The sequence below is a fragment of the Doryrhamphus excisus genome, chromosome 19 (assembly GCF_030265055.1).
Source record: "Doryrhamphus excisus isolate RoL2022-K1 chromosome 19, RoL_Dexc_1.0, whole genome shotgun sequence".
In the NCBI taxonomy this organism is placed as follows: Eukaryota; Metazoa; Chordata; class Actinopteri; order Syngnathiformes; family Syngnathidae; genus Doryrhamphus; species Doryrhamphus excisus.
The window spans coordinates 14,506,359-14,524,690 of record NC_080484.1 but is presented as its reverse complement, the minus strand read 5'-3'; the positions used below and the strand labels follow the sequence as shown (position 1 = coordinate 14,524,690).

General features: G+C 41.5%; 1 protein-coding gene across 1 annotated transcript in view; it reads right to left on the bottom strand.

The window, feature by feature from the left end:
• Positions 1 to 18,332, bottom strand: part of LOC131107467 (kelch-like protein 29) — a 117,998-nt gene that overhangs the window by 41,277 nt on the left and 58,389 nt on the right. Inside the window, exons 5-6 of the mRNA XM_058057548.1 lie at positions 16,517 to 17,014; positions 132 to 270 (exon numbers count right to left, since the gene is read on the bottom strand). Of these exons, the coding sequence (XP_057913531.1) occupies positions 132 to 270; positions 16,517 to 17,014 (637 nt within the window). The remainder of the gene's footprint in view (positions 1 to 131; positions 271 to 16,516; positions 17,015 to 18,332) is intronic.

Below are 18,332 nucleotides of genomic sequence, written 5' to 3'. Positions count from 1 at the left end.
ACCTGCAAGAAGAAGCAAAGACAGAATAGAGGGGGGGGGGGGCAATGGGGGCACAACAAAGAGGAGGTTGGAGGGGGGTGGGGGGGTCGTCAGAGAGGGGTGTGGGGGGTTAGGAGGAGGCAAAGGCAAACCTTTTGACCAGGTCCTTGAAATACAAGCTGCAGGAAGCTAGAACATTTTGGTGGACTTCAAACTCTTTGCCTTCAACAACAATTTTCAGGTCTGTAAAGTCTTTCGCTCTGCGCTGCTGGTTCAGCTCCCTCAACATCTCTGTGGAAGAAGAAGAAGGAGAAGAAGAAGAAGAAGAAGAAGAAGAAGAAGAAAGTCCACACGACCCAGTGTTAGTTCTGGCTTTGTCAACATCGTGACATGGAGGAGAAACATCATCAATCACATCAGAATCCACAAATCATCAATAACCTCAACGCCAGCAGACTGAGGAACATGCAAACCCCATCATCACCATCACCATCACCTTCATGAAGGACTACTGTTTTCTCCATGGGTTCCTACTCTATACCATCCGATATCTAAACGTAAAGTATATGAACATACGTTCTGTCCGTGGGTTCCTACTCTATACCATCCAGTATCTAAATGTAAAGTATATGAACATCCGTTCTGTCCATGGGTTCCTACTCTATGCCATCCAGTATCTAAACGTAAAGTATATGAACATACGTTCTGTCCATGGGTTCCTACTCTATACCATACGTTCTGTCCATGGGTTCCTAATCGATACCATCCAGTATCTAAATGTAAAGTATATGAACATGTTCTGTCCATGGGTTCCTACTCTATGCCATCCAGTATTTAAATGTAAAGTATATGAACATATGTTCTGTCCATGGGTTCCTACTCTATACCATACGTTCTGTCCATGGGTTCCTAATCTATACCATCCAGTATCTAAACGTAAAGTATATGAACATATGTTCTGTCCATGGGTTCCTACTCTATACCATACGTTCTGTCCATGGGTTCCTAATCTATACCATCCAGTATCTAAACGTAAAGTATATGAATATATGTTCTGTCCATGGGTTCCTACTCTATACCATACGTTCTGTCCATGGGTTCCTAATCTATACCATCCAGTATCTAAATGTAAAGTATATGAACATACGTTCTGTCCATGGGTTCCTACTCTATACCATCCAGTATCTAAACGTAAGGTATATGAACATACGTTCTGTCCGTGGGTTCCTACTCTATACCATCCAGTATCTAAACATAAAGTATATGAACATACGTTCTGTTCTGTCCATGGGTTCCTAATCTATACCATCCAGTATCTAAATGTAAAGTATATGAACATACGTTCTGTCCATGGGTTCCTACTCTATACCATCCAGTATCTAAATGTAAAGTATATGAACATACGTTCTGTCCATGGGTTCCTACTCTATACCATCCAGTATCTAAATGTAAAGTATATGAACATACGTTCTGTCCATGGGTTCCTACTCTATACCATCCAGTATCTAAACGTAAGGTATATGAACATACGTTCTGTCCGTGGGTTCCTACTCTATACCATCCAGTATCTAAACATAAAGTATATGAACATACGTTCTGTTCTGTCCATGGGTTCCTAATCTATACCATCCAGTATCTAAATGTAAAGTATACGAACATAAGTTCTGTCCATGGGTTCCTAATCTATACCATCCAGTATCTAAATGTAAAGTATATGAACATACGTTCTGTCCATGGGTTCCTACTCTATACCATCCAGTATCTAAATGTAAAGTATATGAACATACGTTCTGTCCATGGGTTCCTACTCTATACCATCCAGTATCTAAATGTAAAGTATATGAACATACGTTCTGTCCATGGGTTCCTACTCTATACCATCCAGTATCTAAACGTAAGGTATATGAACATACGTTCTGTCCGTGGGTTCCTACTCTATACCATCCAGTATCTAAACATAAAGTATATGAACATACGTTCTGTTCTGTCCATGGGTTCCTAATCTATACCATCCAGTATCTAAATGTAAAGTATACGAACATAAGTTCTGTCCATGGGTTCCTAATCTATACCATCCAGTATCTAAATGTAAAGTATATGAACATACGTTCTGTCCATGGGTTCCTACTCTATACCATCCAGTATCTAAATGTAAAGTATATGAACATACGTTCTGTCCATGGGTTCCTACTCTATGCCATCCAGTATCTAAACGTAAAGTATATGAACATATGTTCTGTCCATGGGTTCCTACTCTATACCATATGTTCTGTCCATGGGTTCCTACTCTATACCATCCAGTATCTAAATGTAAAGTATATGAACATACGTTCTGTCCATGGGTTCCTACTCTATACCATCCAGTATCTAAACATGAAGCAAGACAACACACACCTGGTTTTCCATCACCCCCTCACATGGAAGTCTTGGATCAGTCCAGAGGCAGTGGCTCAGTCAGAGTGGGACTGGTTTTTGAAGAACTGGTTTTTGCTTCCCCATTTCTACCCAAGCGCTCTTTGGCAAGATTTCCCACGTTCAAGTTCCATTAAAGACCTGATTCATGCTTTTTGTGTCTACACTGTCCAACCATCTAGCTCCCTCCACCCTAATCAGGGTCGAGGTCTTCAGCAATTCAAGTCCAATGTCCCCTTGGAGGACTGAAGCAAGACCCTAAGCCTCAGTCCTGGTCTGAGAACCTTAACAGTGCAAAGACAGCTCTGTCTTTGTGCTTTCACCAGAAATGAAGGTCATTTGTGACGGGAAGTGTCTTCTCCTTCAACTGGATGCACAGCTGCATCTTTTTCAGGGGACCCCCCCGGCCCCCCCACCCAAAAACATTCCAATGCAGCTCCTCCTGTGAGAGGGCCAGCGATCCGACGAGGTTGAATAGCCTTTAGGAGTTTGGTGGATCTCCACCAAGCGCTACGGCTCTCGCCTCTAATCAGCCACGCTGTCAACAGACTCAGGGGCGGGGGGCTGGGGGGCCTGGAAGAGGCGGAGTTCAGACAAAGGCGGCTCCATCTTTCTTAAAGCCACACCTGATGAAGGAAAATCGTTGGGGTGGGGGGCGGTGTCAGTAGGGGGAACAACCCGTGAAAGTCCACATGGCGGCACCCCATTCTCCTATTTGGCGCCCGGTGTGGTGGGACGCTAAACATCTCAATACGGGTAAGGACGTCAAGCGGCGGAGCAAAGCTAGGTCTCGTGGGGGGGGGGGGGGGACGAGGCCGAGTTCATCACTCGTGATTGGACGTCGTACGGCTTAGCAACACAGCTCCAGGAGGGGCCCCACCAATCCGGGGGCTTGAGCTTTGGTAACCTATCAGGGTGTGTCAGAAGTTACGTGCAGAGCCGTGATAGGACGCCGAGATGGACTGCTGTCATTGGTTGCCAAAAAATGGAGCCATTTTAGGGAATGGCGTGGTTCCGCCATTTTGTCAACGTTTATATTCCGATTTGATGAATTTTGAACAATGTAGTCAAAGTTTAACTATGTTGCATTGCTTTGGCTACGATAATAATAATCATAATAAAAATATATTTTTCGTTCATATTATTTTTCCGTCGGAAGACTTCATGTCCGGATTTGGATCGGAGCAAGCACTTCCACTATTAGACACGCTGCAGAGGAAAGCCCTTCCATTATTAAGGACCCAGGAAGCGGGAATTCTTCCACTTGAACACAGGAAAAAGGCAGCCATTAATGCACATTTTTGGAATAATACTATTATGAATGAAATACAAATTGGCCCTTTGTGTTGTGGCTATTTTTATACCACATCTTAGGGACGCGTTTTAATTATTTGATGGCCCCACCAGGCCTTTGGACGGGAATAATTACATATTAAAATAATAAATACAGGTTTTGTTTTGACCCCCCACTTGAATTTAAATAGTGATTATTTTTAACTGTAAACTTTATGGTACTTTGAACCATAAAGTTATGTGTTGTTTTTTTTTTAACTTCACATAATAACAAGCCATTAAAATAAAAGAAGAAATAGGAGCTTACATACGGTACCCGGGCTTCTTAGTACGGGAAAATCTCTTTCCCAGAGAATTCCACGTCAAAAAAAAAGGAGCAGCTTTTTTCCGCTCTTGAAAGACTACATAGTCAACCTAGCTGGCTTAATTGGGCGGAAAAATACACCTTAGCTGATCAATAATTCAATCACCTTCTCTAATTTATGGCTGGACACATTTTTACACCACGACGGGGAAGAAATTCCGCTTCCATTCCAGGTTTGCTTTGTAATGAAAAGCATCTCCTTCAATTGACCAAAATATATGATTTATTTTCAGCCCGGCAAAAAGCTGATGTCACATCAAGGTCGTTTATTCACCACTTTTGACCTTCATATCACCTTCACATCAGCAGCAAGAACATCCCCATGGCACATCAGATAGAAAAACAAAGAATCGGAATATTCTTGGCATTTTCATCCCAAAAAAAAAAAACTAGAAAATAAAATAATAAAATGCTTTCCACTGACATGGAATTATTCCTTACTTTGGAATTCACGGATATGTTTTCCTTTGTGACGCCAACACAAGTATTTAACAAGACAAATCCCAGCCACACGATACACACATCTTTAGCTAACACACAGCCTCAAATACTACGCTTCCTCCACATATTTTTATCCTTCACCTCATTTTACATCCTCCATCATATCCTCCCTGGATGATAATACCAACAATATTACTTTTTCAATCATTGCCACAACATTTATGGACGAGATTTATTTTTTTTTTTAAAGATGAGCTGTAGTATACTGCTAATATGAAAGGTAGTATTTTATAAAAACACAATTATACCGCTTGCATGAAAGGTAGTATTTTATAAAAAAGACGAATATACTGCTGGCATGAAAGGCAGTATTTAATAAAGACAAATATATTGCTGGCATGAAAGGTAGTAGTTTATAAAAAAAAAACAAGTATACTGCTAGCATGAAAGATAGTATTTTATAAAAATCCAAATATACTGCTAGCATGAAAGGCAGTATTTAATAAAGACGAATATATTGCTGGCATGGAAGGTAGTATTTTATAATAAAAAAAAAACAAGTATACTGCTAGCCTGAAAGGTAGTATTTTATAAAAATACAAATATACCGCTGGCATGAAAGTAGTATTTTATAAAAAGACAAATATACCGCTGGCATGAAAGGTAGTATTTTATAAAAAGACAAATATACTGCTGGCATGAAAGGTAGTATTTTATAAAAAGACATATATTGCTGGCATGAAAGGTAGTATTTTTCAAAAAGACAAATATATTGCTAGCATGAACGGTAGTATTTTATAAAAAGACGAGTATTCCGCAAGCATGAAATAGTATTTTATAAAAACACAAATATACCGCTGGCAAGAAAGGTAGTATTTTATAAAAACACAAATATACCGCTTGCATGAAAGGTAGTATTTTATAAAAAGACAAATATACCGCTGGCATGAAAGGTAGTATTTTATTAAAAAAAAACAAGTATACTGCTTGCATGACAGGTAGTGTTTTATAAAAACAGAAATATACCGCTTGCATGAAAGGTAGTATTTTATAAAAAAACAAATATACCGTTGGCATGAAAGGTACTATTTTATAAAAACACAAATATACCGCTGGCATGAAAGGTAGTATTTTATAAAAAGACAAAATATATTGCTGGCATGAAAGGAAGTATTTTATAAAAAAAAACAAGTATACTGCTTGCATGACAGGTAGTGTTTTATAAAAACACAAATATACCGCTTGCATGAAAGGTAGTATTTTATAAAAACACAAATATACCGCTGGCATAAAAGGTACTATTTTATAAAAACACAAATATACCGCTTGCATGACAGGTAGTATTTTATAAAAAGACAAATATACTGCTGGCATGAAAGGTAGTATTTTATAAAAAGTATACCGCTGGCATGAAAGTAGTATTTTATAAAAAGACAAATATACCGCTGGCATGAAAGGTAGTATTTTATAAAATACAAGTATACTGCTAGCATGAAAGGTAGTATTTTATAAAGAGAGGAATATACTGCTAACATGAAAGGTAGTATTTTATAAAAAGACAAATATACTGGTAACATGAAAGGTAGTATTTTATAAAAAGACAAATATACTGCTAACATGAGAGGTAGTATTTTATAAAGAGATGAGTGTACTGCTAGCATGAAAGGTAGTATTTTATAAAGAGATGAGTGTACTGCTAGCATGAAAGGTAGTATTTTATAAAGAGATGAGTGTACTGCTAACATGAAAGGTAGTATTTTATAAAGAGATGAGTATACTGCTGGCATGAAAGGTAGTATTTTATAAAGAGACAAATATACTGCTAGCATGAAAGGTAGTATTTTATAAAAAGACGAGTATACTGCTAACATGAAAGGTAGTACTTCATAAAAAGACGAGTATACTGCTAGCATGAAAGGCCAATGTTTGCCGTCAGCCACCATCACACCATCCAAAATCCGTCCTCCTACGGTCTCCAACCTTCCGCTGCATCCTGATCCCCGTCTTCCGAGGAAAAGCGCGAAGAAGAGCCCGGAATTATGACGCTTGATGCCTTCTTTTTCATCCGAGCCTCCTGTCAGCGGGGCCTGAGCCGGGGGGCCCCGCCGTGAAGGCCAAGTAACAAGGGAGGGGGGTGCTCCAAGAATGCGGGGCCTCGGGACCGGGATGCGGACCTGCTGGGTCCGGAGGTCAGCCTGCACTGGGGGGACGGTGGCATGGTAAATCCCAGCACACGCTCAGAGGGGACAGAGGCTTGAAAGGGGGAGCGGGGCTTTAATATCAGCTAGACCCAAAAAAAAGGGGGGTGGGGGGTATGGTATGGTATTATCTTGGGACAGCCTGACAATAAGATCCTTAGAAAACCGGCAACATGGAAATTCTTATTCTTTTTCTCTGCACTTTGTCCTACTGGACGCTTGCTAGGATTATTTACAGGCTTTTAAAAAATTCCAAAGTACGGAAATTTGAGGTTTTCGGAATGACTTTTGTAGAATAAGAAAGAGAAAATAAAAAAATTAAGTGAATATTGTGTGTGGTTTTGGTCAGATTTGATTGGTGCTGAATTCTTATTTTTCCTTCCAGGATCCAACCTTATTCTTGGAATTTTTAATTGATTGATTTTTTTATTTTTGCTCCAACTTCCAACTTCCTCCCAAAAAATGTTTGGATATTATTCCGAGTATACAGTATAGAGTATGAGTTACAGTATACGTATTTACATTTTTCTTCCTGATTGAGGCTTTATTATCCACTTTATTATCTCCACTAACGGGTCGCCAACCTGTGGCGCAGGGTCACCCATGTCTGTTGGCAGATGGCGCCTTGCTTGTTGTAGGGTCGAAACGTGTCTATTTAACTCCTCCCCATTAATGTCGACTTCTCCTTGGAATCTTAGAGTAGGATAAGACTCAAACTGGGAGGGTTTGGATCGGGCGGGGGTGCCAATGGCGTGACCACTGGGGCCCTTGCTTGCCATCCCCGTCTTTACCAAATATTTTGGTGAAATGTTGCTGGGAGGTGCGGCACGGCGGTTGAGTGGTTAGCGCGCAGACCTCACAGCTAGGAGACCAGGGTTCAATTCCACCCTCGGCCGTCTCTGTGTGGAGTTTGCATGTTCTCCCCGTGCATGCGTGGGTTTTCTCCGGGTACTCCGGTTTCCTCCCACATTCCAAAAACATGCTAGGTTAATTAGCCACTCCAAATTGTCCATAGGTATGAATGAGAGTGTGAATGGTTGTTTGTCTATATGTGCCCTGTGATTGGCTGGCGACCAGTCAAGGGTGTACCCCGCCTCTCGCCTGAAGACAGCTGGGATAGGCTCCAGCACCCCCTGCGACCCTTGTGAGGAAAAGCGGTAGAAAATGAATGAATGAATGAATGTTCCTGGGAGGAGCATGGAACGCTATCCTGAGTGTGTCTGCTTTGGAATCATCCTTTCATTTCATCCAAGATGGAGGATGGATTTTATTTCCCGTTTTCATCCCGTGTTCATCCCATTTAATCTAGATTACATTGTCCGGGTCTCCCGTCTATCATGCCGATTGGGGATGATTCTTTGGGAATAAATCCACTTTTTTCCAAGGAAAAAAATATCGGCAAAGGTTGAAGATGAAATCAGCTCTGCTTCTTCCGACTCCTTTTCTCCCATCTTAGCAAAGCTCATTGACCTGACGGGCCGAGCGCCTTCACCAACAATAAAGCCGTCTGCCCTCAACATGGGGAACACGGAAAGGTCCTTCGGGCGGGATTGGGAGGATTTGCTCAAGGAATCCATGTTAGCTTTTCTTCCATCACGCATCACTAACTTCAGTGGTGGGGGGCTTGGGGGGGGGGGGGGGTGTAATTTGGCCAAGATTATTGCTCTTTTTTTCCTGTTGAACGGTTGAAAATATAACCGTTTGTGAAAAATCTTATATCTTATGTCTTGCCGGATCTGGACCTTATAAGATCTTTCTGGGGGGGCGCGGGGGGGGGGGGGGGGGGGGGGGGTAAGTGTGTTTAGTCAGCAGCAGTTTTGGTTTGATGGCCTGCTGCGATGCACCAGTCAGCCCTACTATAATCTGCCCACCTTGTCTCTCTCCCCCCCACCAGCAGGCACTTGCGCTAATACCCGCCTGTCACAGTGTGCAACCCCAACTCCACTCCACTCCACGCCCCCCCGCCGCCGCCCCCCTCCTTACGCCTTTTTATTGGAAGGTAAACAAGCCATGCGGCATGCGGCGAGCGGACAATGATGTTATTCATGGCATGGATGATGAAAAGGGCTCGGAAAGAGCGCGATGGCGCCGACTTGGACGGAAGAAGTAATTCACCCAATTCCATCCCAGCTCTCATCAATTATCAGCACCCTCATTCCCTCATGATTTCAATACAGTATACACTTTATTATATGCACATAATGTCTCTGAATTCATTTCATATCTACTGTACATGGGTTTAATATGATGGCTTCCATTGGCTGGCACACCTGTCAATCACACTAAAGCAAGGCAATCATTGGACAGCCATGCATTGTCCTAGGGTAGCCTCATGAAAGTGAAAGTAAAACCGACTTTCCTATGTGGTGCTGGTGGTGCCGTGCCCCCCCCGACCCCCTCCCCAGCTAACAGGGACGGGCGTAGAGCTCATTAAGATTGATCATCCCTTGTCCACCTCCTCCATGCACAACGCTGCCTTCATTAATCACAGAGGGTTCAAGACAAAGCTCCGCAGGCGTCCCGTCGGGGGTTCTACTTGCATCATCACACAGCACGCGAACGTCGTCACGGCCTCCCTGAAACCTGAGACAAGCTACATCTACGCCAGCCTCCTTCCCGTACCTGCCCTCTTCGCTACAGCTGCTACGTTCGGTCGCTTCCACTCAGCGTCACGTCTCCACTTTGTGTTCCTCCTGAAAAAGCAGCCGGATGCTCTTTTTTCCCGATCCCTGCATCCCAGGCCTAGGTTCTTCTCTCATCCTTTATGACTGAGCCCCCGCCTGGTCCGGCTCCCTACACCTCCTGCTCTGCTTGTTACCCCCTTCGCTAACGATGCTTGCCAGCAAAGCAGGAAGAATACAAACAAACTATACTGGCCAGATCAGTGTGTCCCCTCCAGGTAAATGGAAGGCTCCAGCCTTTACCCAAGCCTCAGACCTTACCCGAGTCATAACCATTACCATAGCTTGGCCCTAATTCTACCCTGATTCTTATTCTCTATACCCATTTATACCCATTCTCTATAGCCCAGGGGTCAGCAACCCATGGCTCTTTGTTGTGGCTCCCTTCGCAATCAATCCTGGCTGAGTTCTGACCCTTACCATTGCCCTTACCCTTACTCTTACCCTTGCCATAGCCCTTACCCTTACCCTTGCCACTACCTTTACCCTTATCCTTACCCTTACACTTGCCACTACCCTTACCCTTACTCTTACCCTTGCCACAGCCCGTACCCTTACCATAGCCCGTATCCTTACCCTTGCCATAGCCCTTACCCTTGCCACTACCCTTACCCTTGCCACTACCCTTACCCTTACTCTTACCCTTGCCACTACCTTTACCCTTACCCTTACACTTGCCACTACCCTTACCCTTACTCTTACCCTTGCCATAGCCCTTACCCTTACTCTTGCCATAGCCCTTACCCTTGCCACTACCCTTAACCTTACTCTTACCCTTGCCACTACCCTTACCCTTACCCTTGCCATAGCCCTTACCCTTACCCTTGCCACTACCTTTACCCTTATCCTTACCCTTACACTTGCCACTACCCTTACCCTTACTCTTACCCTTGCCACAGCCCGTACCCTTACCATAGCCCGTATCCTTACCCTTGCCATAGCCCTTACCCTTGCCACTACCCTTACCCTTGCCACTACCCTTACCCTTACTCTTACCCTTGCCACTACCTTTACCCTTACCCTTACACTTGCCACTACCCTTACCCTTACTCTTACCCTTGCCATAGCCCTTACCCTTACTCTTGCCATAGCCCTTACCCTTGCCACTACCCTTAACCTTACTCTTACCCTTGCCACTACCCTTACCCTTACCACTACCCTTACTCTTACTCTTACCCTTGCCACTACCCTTACCCTTGCCACTACCCTTACCCTTACCCTCGCCTCTACCCTTACCCTTACCCTTACCCTTGCCATAGCCCTTACCCTTACTCTTACCCTTGCCACTACCATTACCCTTACTCTTACCCTTGCCACAACCCTTACCCTTGTCATAACCCTTACCCTTACTTTTGCCATAACCCTTATCCTTACTCTTACCCTTACCCTTACCCTTACCATAGCTCTTACCCTTACTCTTAACCCTTACCATAGCCCTTACCCTTACTCTTACCCTTGCCACTACCATTACCCTTACTCTCACCCTTGCCACAACCCTTACCCTTACTCTTGCCATAACCCTTACCCTTACCCTTGCCATAACCCTTACCCTTACCATAGCCCTTACCCTTACAATTAACCCTTGCCATAGTCCTTACCCTAACTCTTTACCAGTGCCATAGCCCTTACCCTTAACAATTCAAGAGTTTATATTGTTTAATAAGAATATGCCACAACCATCGATGAATGCAGCAGACGAATGGCCACACGGCTCACACTGTTATCAATAAGTTAGCATGCTAACATGGATGCTACGTGGCAGGCGTACCCTTCGGCTTTCAGAAGCTGCTCAGTCAAGCTCCTGGTGAGCCTCCGAGAGGACTGAAAGTTTTAAGCAGAAACTTTGAATTGGCTTTGATAATACATGCAGGACATCTAATAAATACTAATGACAAGAGCAGACATTAGCAGAAAAAGCCCCAGCACCCCCCCATCTTATTATTCCTGGGACTTAGCAACAAGGTCGGCACGGGGAAGACAGATAGTTTGTCTTCGACTTAGACGGATGATAATAGCCCAGACTGCAATCAAGACATCTTTGTAGGCTGAAATACTGTTCAGCATATAAAGCATACAAGACTTGTTGTCTTTATTCTCTGATGGTTCCATGGCGTCTGTTCTCGGAGATGAAGACATTCTTCACATGCGTCACGCAGCCGACGTACGCCTTTGACTGCACGAGGTCACGCAAGCATACATAAACGTGCACATGAAAACACACTAAGCAGGGAAATTGAATTTACTGAGGAATTGAACACAACTTCGTATAGTAGAATATTGTGAAAAGATGCCCCCCAGTGGCAGAAAAATGCGGTAAATCCTGCGAGGAAACCAGTGAGACGTAAGAAAACGGAAAGCTGAGAAGCATACAAGCGTTTAAGAGTCGGACTCCATGTTAAGTACAATACATTTGTACATGTTGGCAGGTCTGCAATATTTAAGAAGCACTGGCCTAAATGAAGCATCTGCAAGCATAAAAAATAAAATAAAATAAATAAAATAATAATAATAAAAATATAATAAAATATAATAATAATAAAAATAAATATGTAAAAAAATAAAAAATAAAATAAATTAAAAAAATAAAAATAAAAGTGAAGTCAACAGTAAACATTATGATGACATGTAGTATTGTGCACTGGTCCCTAGGTGTCAGAAATGTTACATTGATGAGATAACCACCACAGGAATTACTGTACAAAATAAGGAGTAAAAACAATGCTAACATGTGATTGTATGTCTTAATTTCTCTTATTAAGTCTGCAAAATTGGCTTATAGCAGTGTAAAGGTGACTATAGGGGTATTAGGTCATGTCTGGAGGGCTCTAATGTTGTGAAAAGGTGTATTTAGAATATTTAGAAGGCGGTAAAAGAGGTTTTCCATGCTCTAGCTATCACATATTATTCCATTGATAAATAAGTAATGCTACTTTGCAGAAATTCTCTGCAAATAACAGTGATAAAGGAGGGATGAGAGATATCATGAGTGAAATGTATCTACCTCTGCATGTGCTATACATGTTGCCGCTCGGCCGAGGTAAGAGGCGACACGGGCGTGCGTGTGCAGCCCAGACGGAGCGAGTGTTGATGCGCCCACTGAAGCAGAGAGAAAACAAATTGCTCCCCTTGAAGGCAAAGCCAAATCAAACATGGGCTACAATTTGTGTCACTGTGCTGTTTGCAGGCTGTCATCTGACAAAACGTCCACGCTGTCACACCCAGGAGACGCCGGCACACACAAACCCTGGCCTGCGTGTGTGTGTGTGTGTGTGAGGATTCGGGGTAAAAAAAAGAGCTCCGTCAGCGTCTCCGCCACGCGGGCCTCTGCAAAGCTCCTCGTCGTATCAGCGGTAAGCAGCAGCCTCGCGTCCTCGGGGTCCGAGTGGCAAGACGAGGCTGCTCTTGTCCTTCCTACTTGGGCAGTATGTTATTGTCTTATGATGACGATATAGTATGTTATTGTCTTATGATGATGATATAGTATGTTATTGTCTTATGATGACGATATAGTATGTTATTGTCTTATGATGACGACGATATAGTATGTTATTGTCTTATGATGACGACGATATAGTATGTTATTGTCTTATGATGATGACGATATAGTATGTTATTGTCTTATGATGATGACGATATAGTATGTTATTGTCTTATGATGATGACGATATAGTATGTTATTGTCTTATGATGATGACGATATAGTATGTTATTGTCTTATGATGATGACGATATAGTATGTTATTGTCTTATGATGATGACGATATAGTATGTTATTGTCTTATGATGACGATATAGTATGTTATTGTCTTATGATGACGATATAGTATGTTATTGTCTTATGATGACGATATAGTATGTTATTGTCTTATGATGATGACGATATAGTATGTTATTGTCTTATGATGATGACGATATAGTATGTTATTGTCTTATGATGATGATATAGTATGTTATTGTCTTATGATGATGATATAGTATGTTATTGTCTTATGATGATGATGATGATGATATAGTATGTTATTGTCTTATGATGATGATATAGTATGTTATTGTCTTATGATGATGATATAGTATGTTATTGTCTTATGATGATGATGATGATATAGTATGTTATTGTCTGATGATGATATAGTATGTTATTGTCTTATGATGATGATGATATAGTATGTTATTGTCTTATGATGATGATATAGTATGTTATTGTCTTATGATGATGATATAGTATGTTATTATCTTATGATGATATAGTATGTTATTGTCTTATGATGACGATATAGTATGTTATTGTCTTATGATGATGATATAGTATGTTATTGTCTTATGATGATGATATAGTATGTTATTGTCTTATGATGATGACGATATAGTATGTTATTGTCTTATGATGACGATATAGTATGTTATTGTCTTATGATGATGATATAGTATGTTATTGTCTTATGATGACGATATAGTATGTTATTGTCTTATGATGACGATATAGTATGTTATTGTCTTATGATGATGACGATATAGTATGTTATTGTCTTATGATGATGATGTAGTATGTTATTGTCTTATGATGATGATATAGTATGTTATTGTCTTATGATGATGATGATATAGTATGTTATTGTCTTATGATGATGATATAGTATGTTATTGTCTTATGATGATATAGTATGTTATTGTCTTATGATGATGATATAGTATGTTATTGTCTTATGATGATGATGATGATGATATAGTATGTTATTGTCTTATGATGATGATATAGTATGTTATTGTCTTATGATGATGATATAGTATGTTATTGTCTTATGATGATGATGATGATGATGATATAGTATGTTATTGTCTTATGATGATGATATAGTATGTTATTGTCTTATGATGATGATATAGTATGTTATTATCTTATGATGATATAGTATGTTATTATCTTATGATGACGATATAGTATGTTATTGTCTTATGATGATGACGATATAGTATGTTATTGTCTTATGATGATGACGATATAGTATGTTATTGTCTTATGATGATGATATAGTATGTTATTGTCTTATGATGATGATATAGTATGTTATTGTCTTATGATGATGACGATATAGTATGTTATTGTCTTATGATGATGATATAGTATGTTATTGTCTTATGATGATGATATAGTATGTTATTGTCTTATGATGATGATGATGATGATATAGTATGTTATTGTCTTATGATGATGATATAGTATGTTATTGTCTTATGATGATGATATAGTATGTTATTGTCTTATGATGATGATGATGATGATGATGATATAGTATGTTATTGTCTTATGATGATGATATAGTATGTTATTGTCTTATGATGATGATATAGTATGTTATTGTCTTATGATGATGATATAGTATGTTATTATCTTATGATGATATAGTATGTTATTGTCTTATGATGACGATATAGTATGTTATTGTCTTATGATGATTATATAGTATGTTATTGTCTTATGATGATGATATAGTATGTTATTGCCTTATGATGATGACAATATAGTATGTTATTACCTTATGATGATGACAATATAGTATGTTATTGAACGATGATGATGATATAGTATGTTATTGCCTTATTATGATGATGATATAGTATGTTATTGTCTTATGATGATGATGATATAGTATGTTATTGCCTTATTATGATGATGATATAGTATGTTATTGCCTTATGATGATGATGATATAGTATGTTATTGCCTTATGATGATGATATAATATGGTATTGTCTTATGATGATGATATAGTATCATAATTTCCTATGACGATGACAAAGTATCATGTTGGGTTATGATGATATAGTATCATATTAGCTTATGATGATGACATTGTATCATATTGCCTTATGATGGCGATATAGTCTCATATTGTCTTATGATGATATAGTATGTTATTGCCTTATGATGATGATGATATAGTATGTTATTGTCTTATGATGATGATGGTGATATAGTATCATATTGACTCATGATGATGGTGATATAGTATCATAATGTCCTATGACAATGGTAAAGTATCACATGGGTTATGATGATACAGTATGTTATTGTCCTATGATGATGATATAGTATCATATTGTCTTATTATGATGATATAGTATCATAATGTCCTATGATGATGACATAGTATCACTGTGTCTTATGATGATGATTGTCGTTCTGTGGCGAAAAGGACGTCGCAGGCAGCCACTGTTAAGTAACTGAAAAAGTAACTAGTAATGTAACTTTGTTGCATGGCGTGTGAGTGGTTAGCGAGCAGGCCACACAGCCGAGTTCGATTCCCCGCACGGGCATCGCTGTGTGGAGTTTGCATGTTCTCCCCGTGTGGGCGTGGCTTTACTCCGGGTACTCCGGTTTCCTCCCAAATTCCAAAAACATGCTAGGTTAATTGGCTATGCCAAATTGTCCATAGGTATGAATGTGAGTGTGAATGGTTGTTTGTCTATACGTGCCCTGTGATTGGATGGCCACCAGTCCAGGGTGTACCCCGCCTCTCGCCCGAAGACATCTCCAGCACCCCCGCGAGGATAAGCGGTAGAAAATGAATGAATGAATAAGTAATCACACCAGATTGGTGCTTCAGTTTCTAGTGCACGTCTGCACCGACCTCCATCCAACACGCCGACGGCGTTGCCTTTGTCGGATGGCGTTGATCCAACTTCAATGTCTGTGTATTGCAGGAAGTGCGTCATGAAGCCCCCGGTGTAATTATTCATTCACAATTCTACCTCCACTCTCATTCCCGTGAGTCGCAGGCAGGCCACCAAATAATGGCTTTTGTGCAATCTAGCAGTTCATTTGCCTTTGTTTTATTGATCGTCCTGAAGGGTGTTTGGGGGGGTGTGGGGGGGGTGAAAACAATCTCAATGAAAAGCTTCATTAAATGTGAAAATTGTAAAGGGAATTGGCCAACATCTGTTTCCTGGCGTCGGTGCTAAACTTCAAGGTTAAACGCAAACACAACAAACATGTAGCACACCCCGAGGTAGGGATGCTACAGGTGAGCGGCAGGTCGTGAGGAATCACCTTCAACCCCCCTCCCCCCCATGTTTACCACATTTAGCATTCCAAGCTAGCATGTCAAATATGAAATAGTCACGGTGGGTGGGCCGCTGAGGTTGCTTACCTTTGGGATGTCCCGGATCGCTGAACTCGTACTTCCCCATCCCGACAGTGTGCAGCATTTGCAGCCCATTAGGACCGTCCTGATTGTCGAGCGCCAGCGGGGGCTGGGCGCTGGTCGCCTGACCGTTGGTGAGAGGCACTGTCGGGAGCTGGCTGAGGTTCGGGTGAGAGCTCAAGCGGCCATTGCCCATCATGCCATGAGGGCCGGGGTGAATCACGGACGGCGCCGCCGGGGGCTGGGCGGAGGCGTACGGCGGCTGGCTGGGCACACTCAGGACCATGGCAGGCGGCTGCGCGGTGGACTGGGGCGTCAGCTGGAAGTGAGCAGTCATGAGCGGGTGCTGCGGGGGCATCGGTGTCTGGATGGAGGGTGTCACCCCGATGATGGGGGACTGGGCTGTCACGCTGTGGTTGTAGGAGGGTGGTTGCGGGAGGGCGTAGGTGTGGGGGAGGAGGCTGGACTGGCTGACGGCAGCGACCGGCGCCACCCAGCTGGGACCTGCAGGATGGCAAAACAAATCAACCTTTTAGAAGAGCTGGGGGCTGGTGGGGTGCAGCTGTGTTCATTTTTGGGAAACATTTTAGTCTAAAAATGTTAGGAGTTAGTTCGGATGATCTTATCTGTACGCCAGCATCAGGTTAGGAGTTAGTTGGGATGATCTTATCTGTGCGCAAGCATCATGTTAGGAGTTAGTTAGGATGATCTTATCTGTACGCCAGCATCAGGTTAGGAGTTAGTTAGGATGATCTTATCTGTACGCCAGCATCATGTTAGGAGTTAGCACAACCTTATTTGTACGCAAGCATCATGTTAGGAGTTAGTTAGGACAATCTTATCTGTACGCCAGCATCAGGTTAGGAGTTAGTTAGGATGATCTTATCTGTACGGCAGCATCATGGTAGGAGTTAGTTAGCACAATCTTATCTGTACGCAAGCATCATGTTAGGAGTTGGTTAGCACAATCTTATTTGTATGCTAGCATCATGTTAGGAGTTAGTTAGCACAATCTTATATGTACGCTAGCATCATGTTAGGAATTAGTTAGCACAATCTTATCTGTACGCAAGCATCATGTTAGGAGTTCGTTAGCACAATCTTATCTGTACGGCAGCATCATGTTAGGAGTTAGTTAGCACAATCTTATCTGTACGCAAGCATTATGTTAGGAGTTAGTTAGCACAATCTTATCTGTACGTCAGCCTCATGTTAGGAGTTAGTTAGCACAATCTTATATGTACGCTAGCATCATGTTAGGAGTTAGTTAGCACAATCTTATCTGTACGCAAGCATCATGTTAGGAGTTGGTTAGCACAATCTTCTTTGTAGGCTAGCATCATGTTAGGAGTTAGTTAGCACAATCTTATATGTACGCTAGCATCATGTTAGGAATTAGTTAGCACAATCTTATCTGTACGCAAGCATCATGTTAGGAGTTAGTTAGCACAATCTTATCTGTACACTAGCATCATGTCAGGAGTTAGTTAGGACTATCTTATCTGTACGCAAGCATCATGTCAGGAGTTAGTTAGCACAATCTTATCTGTACGCTAGCATCACGTGAAAAGTTAGTTAGCACAATCTTATCAGTACGCTAGCATCATGTTAGGGGTTGGTTAGCACAATCTTATCTGTACGCTAGCATCATGTTAGGAGTTAGTTAGCACAATCTTATCTGTACGCTAGCATCATGCTAGGAGTTAGTTAGGACTATCTTATCTGTACGCTAGCACTATGTTAGAAGTTAGGATGATCTTATCTGTGCTTGGAAAGTGCCCTTCAGTGTGATGAAAGTGAAAGAGAAAGTAAAAGGTGAGAT